Raw genomic sequence first — 7,314 nt, forward strand, 5'->3', positions numbered from 1 at the left:
GTATCTTCCCAGTTCCTCTCTTCAAAGACAGCCACTGTTTTTAGTTTCTTATTCTAGAAATGTTCTATGCATATGTAAGCAAATGTATAATTAACCCATTTTTTAAAAAAGACTCACATAACAGCATATGTAGTGTTGTTAAGAAGAAAAAAATGTAGAGCAGTGTATATAGTATCCATAAATAATAAATAATAAAATGTCTGTTCTGTATATGTTTCTCTTTGCGCAAGAAAATTTTAGAACTATGCTGTCCAAACAGTAGCGACTAGCCATATGGGGCTCTTTACTTAATTTAAAATTAAGTAAAAACCTAGTCTCTCAGTTATACTAGTTTAAATCATTTACCCTTAAGAGCTTCATGAATTTAATCATAAAAATACCACAAAGATGTGTGAAGTAGTTTAGCTTTGACCCATTGTCTTAACACTGTCACATTTTCTTCCAATCTTTCCAACTTAGCGAAAACAAAGAGGAAGAGTTAATTGAAAAATTGGAAGTGGTCACAGTGCCCTCCCCATCACCAAAAGGACTGCCAGTGAAGCAATATGCTGTCCAGTCTCAGCTTCCAGTGTATGAGTGGCCAGATGTGGGATCTGGAGAATATGATGTTGGAGTGGTCGCTTCGTTTGGCCGACTTATGAGTGAGGCTCTTATTCTTAAATTTCCCTAGTAAGTTTTATTTATAAGGAAATATAAAGACCTTGGACTTGATATCTATAAAATGCAATAACTTGAACTCTGATTATGCTTTCTTTAGTATTTTATCTTAGAATAAAAAATGTTAGTAGTGGCATGAATTGTTAAAATGTATGGTGCTCTTTATCACTATCTATGGGTTTTTCACCCACCCTCACTTAAATTCCATGTATATGCTGACAACTCCCAAATTTGTCCCTTCAGTTCAGATTTCTCCCTGAACTCTAGGCCTCTGATACCCAGCGCCTCCTCCACAGCTTTGCTTGGATGTCTGATAGGTACTTTACGTTTAAGATGTGCAAAATGACATACCTGAAATTTCACCCAAAATCTGCTCCTTCCAAAATCTTTACCCCAGCAAATGACACCTCTTGCTTTCTAGTTGCTCAGCCCCCAACCTTAGAGTCTTCTTAATCCATTATCTCACACCATGCATCCAGTCCAACAGGAAATCTTATTGGCTCTGCCTTGAAATCTGTCTAGAATCTTCTTTCATCACTTTCACTGCCGCCACTCTCACCTGTAGTACTGCAGTAGCTTCCTAACCAGTCTCTACTTTTGTCCTTGGCCCTCTCAGTCTTTTGCCAACCCAGCAGCCAAAGTGTTCCTTTTAAAGCATAAATCAGATCATGTCACTCTGCTCAAAATTCTATAGTGGTTTTCCATCTTTACTCAGAATAACAGTCAAAGTTCTTATATTGGCTTGTGAATACTTGCTTGCTTGGTTTGGTCTTCTGCTGGTTCTCTGGCCTCATCTTCTGGAACTATTCCTCGGGTTCGCTCCACTCTAGCCACACTGACCTCCCTGCTGTGCCTTGAACTTGACAGCATTGACCTTCCTCAAGACCTTTGTACTTACTGTTCCCTCTGCCTGGAAAGCTTTTCTCCCATATATCTACATGGCTATTTCTTTACCTCCTCATGTTTTTGCCCAAGTGTCTTCTTATTGGTAGAACCTTCTTTAACCACTATTAAAATTGTAATCCCAATACTCCCTTTCCCTTCTCTGCTTTATATTTCTGAGCACCTGAGCACCATCTGACAAACTTTTTACGCATTTTCTTTTTCATTGCTTATCTCTCACTCTTGGTTTATAAGCTCCCTGAGGGAACAATTTTTTTTTCTGTTTAGTTTACCATTGTTTGTATCCCCAGTACTTAGAACATAACCAGCACATGGATTGTGCTCAGTAAATATTTGTTGAATGAGTGAGACTGAGCTGAACAGTGGATCTTAGAACATAAGACGCTCATATATACACACTCTAAAGTGAATAATCACGCTGATAGAGACATCATTAATGACAGATTAGTAAATTATTTAAATTGCTCATTAATGGATGATAGGTGTATTGGGGTAAACAGCAAAGGTGAATAGATCACTTGATGGGGATTCAGGAAGCTTGTTTTAGTCATTCTATATGCAAACTAAGTGAAATGAGGGTAATTATGTAACTAAACTATAAATATAACTCACATCCATGAAATGCACGATAGGGTCTGAGTGATTCTACTCATATAGTAAAAAATGCTTTTTTTGTTTTTATTTAAAAATTCCTAGGCATAAGCTGTTGTGGAACACCTTTGGAACAACGCATATTCTTGCTTTGTTTTTAATTGTTTCATTGGTCACTTATGATAAGAGAGTGAACTTAACTCTGGCTCCCTTTTCAGGTGGTACAAGACTAGATTTAACTGTTAGTTTTTAAAAATTTCTGGGAAAGTTTAATGATGAAAAGTAGCATATTAGTTTCGGTAGCAGTAACTAAATGGAACAGCCCACTTGCATACTAATTTATGCCTTTTCTAACTCAGTGGCATATTGAATGTCCATCCCAGTTGCCTCCCAAGGTGGCGTGGTCCAGCTCCTATCATCCATACAGTGCTTCAGGGAGACACAGTTACTGGTGTAACGGTTATGCAGATCAGACCTAAAAGGTAGAACTTATTTTCTTTTCCTGAAATTTCGTGTGATTTTTAATATTGATATCAGCCTCTCTGGGTGGGAAGGGAGGAAATAGGTAAATGGTTGGTGCTCACTAATTTCTCTAACTCCGAAGTCATCCCTTTGCTTTTGTATCCTTTCTGTTTTTAACTTGTTTCACATAATAAGCCTTCTATGTTTTGGTATTTATGCAGCATCTCTTTAAAGCCCTTGTGAAATTTTTAATATTTTAATTGAAATAAATTACATCATTAACAACTGGATTTCTATAGAAGACATTGTTTTAATGAGAGATGGATTTTTGCATATTAGTTGTTATGAGTCTCGGTTCTGCTGGCCTTGGTCTCTATGGTCAAACAATTTTTAGAACCTGATGTAAGAAAATATTGTATACCAATAGTTGCTTAAACATTTAAATTTGTTACTATACCTACAATCTAAGAAACAATTATTTTAAATTGCTTCAGGAATGTATTAAGCCTCTGCCTATTGTCACCTAATTGTCCCCATAGAAAAGATGATTCACAAGTTCACAGGAGCAATTCAGTGTCTAAGATTTGCTATAATTTACTTGAGAAAAAAAGAGGAAGGGGGTAGATGAAACAAGAGTGGCAAAACTTTGATAATTCTAAAATCTGGGTGATGTATATATGGTGATTCATTAGACTTCTCCATTTTTGTGAATGTTTGTAATTTTTCATAATAAACATTTTATTAAAGCTCAAGTTAAAAATAGGCCACAGAGTTAAATATTCAAAATAAATTATATTTCTAGTAAAAGTTAATGGCCAGTATTTACAGAGCTTGATATAAAATGTAAGACTCATGGGAATGCACACACTTGTGCCTACTTATAATCAACAGTGATTATAATCCAGGCAAAACTCTTGTTCTTTGAGAGAGGAAATATAAAAAGAAATAATTAGGAATTTCCTAATTGTACTTTCTTAGAAAAGAAATTCTTTGCTCTATGCTTTCATTATACAAATAGAGATTTTTAAAAATAATATTTATTACTAATGGTTGAATTATCTATAATTCCAATTAAATCCCTGATATGCAACTTTATAGTTTTTTCTTTTAGGAATAAATAAATTTAAAAACTAATTACAGGTCAGATTTTACTCTCCCTTCTTTCAAACTGACATTTCTCCCTTGCTAATGACTAAGTCAAATTCATAGCCAAGGTTAAACTGTTCTTGTGGTATGTAAACACTCATGTAGACAAACATTTTGATTGTTAGAAATCGTCAGAAATTATATTATTGTTTGTTTTTTATTTTTATTTTTGTAGATTTGATGTAGGTCCAATTGTCAAACAGGAAACCATTCCTGTGCCACCCAAAAGCACTGCAAAGGAATTGGAAGCAGTGCTGTCAAGACTGGGTGCCAACATGGTAAGTTCTCTGATATCCCACTGCTTTTTATTCACTTGCTAGATGAAAAGAATAATTACATGATTTTAAGTTGTCGGTTTTTTAGAGAGCAATTTCTGTCCATGGCTTCCTAAATATTAGCTTGGCATTTGTGATCTCATTTGTGTAAATTCTTTGAGAATTTACACAGAGTGTGTACTTCATAAAGGCTTTCAAATGAAACATGTGATCTTATATGGGCCACTATATCACAGTGAGGCTTTTAGACTATTCTTCCCAATTTCACTCCCCTCAGTCTCATAGATGTACTTTTCTTTCATCTTTGTCATACTGAACCAGCAGCATTTCCTATGTGACTCTTAACTTTCCTCTTACTTCTGTGCCTATGTTCCAATCATTTGCATCCATATGCACTGGAATTCTACCGACCCCGTAGCTATAAATGAACTCCATGGCTTTGTATAGCTTGTTGTATAGCTCATTTAATCTGCATACAGTAGGGTCTGAGTAAATGCTTAATGACCAAATTAATGATTTTCATATGATCTTATTAATTTTCTGTAGAAGAAAACGCTCCCCCTAGCTATTTGGATGGTGCTTCCTATTCTAGGCACATACCTCAGAAATGCTGTTATAATAGTGGCTGTCATTTATTGAGCACTGGCTTGTTTTCTAGATACTCTATAAACTTACTTTTTACCTTCCCAGCAAACCTTTGACGTAACTGTTGTTGTCGACACTTATACAGATTACGACATTGAAGGCCACAGACAAGTAAAATAACTTTTCCACAATGACATGGCCAATAGGTGGTAGAACTGGGATTTGAACACAGAATATACTGTTTTTCTATGAGGCTCTACTGCCTTCCTTCCAGCAGCATGGTGAGAGTGTGGATGACTGAGCGTAGTCTGTCCTGGTTCTGAAAGCTTGCAGAGCCAGGCAAAGCTCAGGAAGCAAATCAGTGACCTGCACTCTACAGAGAGTGACATCTCTACTGAAACTCCACCGAGCAAACGTATATCCTCACAGCTTAAGCCAATTAACTACCTCGCCTGTCACCCAGCTTTCTTAAAGCTATAAATTACATGAATTGTAATGTATTTCTGCTTTTATTCTTTTCATCTTCGATATATTGTTCTCCTTTTTAAGCTTATTTCAGTTTTGAAAAAATTGCCAGAAAGTTTGAACAATGGAAGGCAGCAGCCAACTGAGGGGGTGACACATGGTGAGTGAAGCCTGCAAAGACTCTTACCTCTTTCATAGGTTTTGTTTTTTGTTGATGGCATCTAAACATTCTGACTTCTTCACTTGCACATTTCCCTTAATTTTGACTAAAGAGTAAGTGCACACTACTATGTCCTTTTCCAAAGAATGGTTGGTAAGGTTTCCCTCTCCCTCTTAATATATGCAGCCTCATGAAAGATTGGAAATTTTGTTCCTACTTTTTATATTGAAAAGTATCAAACAGAGATAAGTTGAAAGACAGTGAATACCTGTTTAACTCAGAGTCAACAATTATTGATGTTTGGCCAGATTTTCTTTCGTTCTCTAAATGTATGTTTATTTAGTATACATATTTTAATTTCTGTTTAACCATTTGGAAGTATGCATCATGACCTTTCATCCCTAAACACTTCATCATGCATCCCTAAGAAAAATGAACAGTTCCATAATAGCATCTAATATCCAGTCCGTATGTAAGTATTTTCTTAATTGTCTAAAAACGTATTTTATAGCTATATATTTATCAAACTAGGATCCAATTTTAATTAGTTGTTATGTTTCCTTAGTCTCTTTAATCTAGAGTGATTCTTCCACTATTTTTTTCTCCTCCATGTGATTGACTTTTTGAAGAAACTGGGCCAGTTGTCTGTTTCCTTCCAGTGTTGTTTCCTATAAACTGAAAGTTCAAATGGCTTGGTTAGATTCAGGCTTAAAATTTTTGGAAACAGTATTTCATAGATGATATTATGTTCCAGTGATATTTTTTTCAATTTATTTTTAATTTTAAGGAGCTTTTTAAATGTATGATTTAATTTTATTTTAAAAACATTTACGTGATTCAAAAGTTAAAACTATTTAAAAGGATATGCTTGGAATAGTCTGGCCTGTCCCTCCAATCTTAGGATGCTCATAACAATAAGCCATAATATGAGGTTGCATTAAGGCTAGTAAAGCTAAGTTTGATCACTTGATTGAAGAGGTGACTACCAGATCTATACAGTATGAAGATGAGTTTCTCCATTTGCAATTAGCTGGTAATTTGTGGGGTAAGACTTTGGCACCATGCAAAAATCCTGTTCTCTAACAACCTTTCATATAACAATTTTAGTGTGGATTGATGCTCCTACTTTGAATGAATTACTTAATTGGGGATTGCCAATAGTGATTTTCCAACTTCATTTACATTTAGTAATTGGCATTGTTCTGTAAGAAGAGCTTTTCCTCATTAATTGGGCCTGAATTTTAGTTCATCCTAAAATAACAGGGTAAATGCTTAATTTTTTCTCTAATTATCAAATTTTAGAGTAAGGAGTTAGTACCATAATTGCCTTCAGTTATGATGGCCACTAAAGTTTTTTAAAATTATCATTTGACTAATGGATTTTCATTTATTGTGCTTTACAGTTAATTACAATCATAATTCTTTGTGCAACTCAAATTGTCCCAGATTGGCCAGTGGGAGCCCCTTAACATTGGCACCTGTATCCTTTTGATATCCCCCCATTCCCCAACTAATTTTTGAATGCTTCCTGGCTGTCTGTCACAAGATGTCCCAGGCTCACCTTGTAAATTCTCTGTCCTACACTGGAATCAGCCATCTCTCCCTTATTCATTTTAGTGGGGGGTGGGTGGTATTTAGAAACCATCTGGTATAACAGTATGTTTCAGCATGAGGTGTCAGTGGACAAGGCTAGGATTATATTTTTTAAAAATGTCAGAGTTCATATTGTTTCTGATTCAAACTTTAAATTACAGGGTTTTTAAAAATATTTTCTCTTACACTGAATATTTTTTTAAACAATACTAATGTTTATTTTTTCTACATAAAATAGTTTTGAAATTATAACACCAATATTACTACAAACAGTAAAAGTACTAAGTAGAACTTAAGATTTCTCTGCAGTTTTTTTTTCCTTTAAATATATCCTGCTAAGAGTATATAGTCATAGTACTTTGTTCAAAACTTCCTGGAGATAATTATATTTTCCATGTGATTTTGCTATCTAGTTTGATATATAGTTAGGTTTATTTGCTTCAGTTTGTTTTTAATTTTCAGGGTTGCTTTTTTCCC

General features: G+C 34.9%; 1 protein-coding gene across 1 annotated transcript in view; it reads left to right on the forward strand.

Annotated features, from left to right (window-relative positions):
- The window catches only part of MTFMT (mitochondrial methionyl-tRNA formyltransferase), a gene marked incomplete at its 3' end in the record, with an annotated part of 19,334 nt that overhangs the window by 1,932 nt on the left and 10,088 nt on the right, over positions 1-7,314 (forward strand). The window contains exons 2-5 of the mRNA XM_023532576.1: positions 460-669; positions 2,511-2,633; positions 3,935-4,037; positions 5,169-5,244. Of these exons, the coding sequence (XP_023388344.1) occupies positions 460-669; positions 2,511-2,633; positions 3,935-4,037; positions 5,169-5,244 (512 nt within the window). The remainder of the gene's footprint in view (positions 1-459; positions 670-2,510; positions 2,634-3,934; positions 4,038-5,168; positions 5,245-7,314) is intronic.

The sequence above is a fragment of the Pteropus vampyrus genome, unplaced genomic scaffold (genome assembly GCF_000151845.1).
Source record: "Pteropus vampyrus isolate Shadow unplaced genomic scaffold, Pvam_2.0 Scaffold85, whole genome shotgun sequence".
Lineage (NCBI taxonomy): Eukaryota > Metazoa > Chordata > Mammalia > Chiroptera > Pteropodidae > Pteropus > Pteropus vampyrus.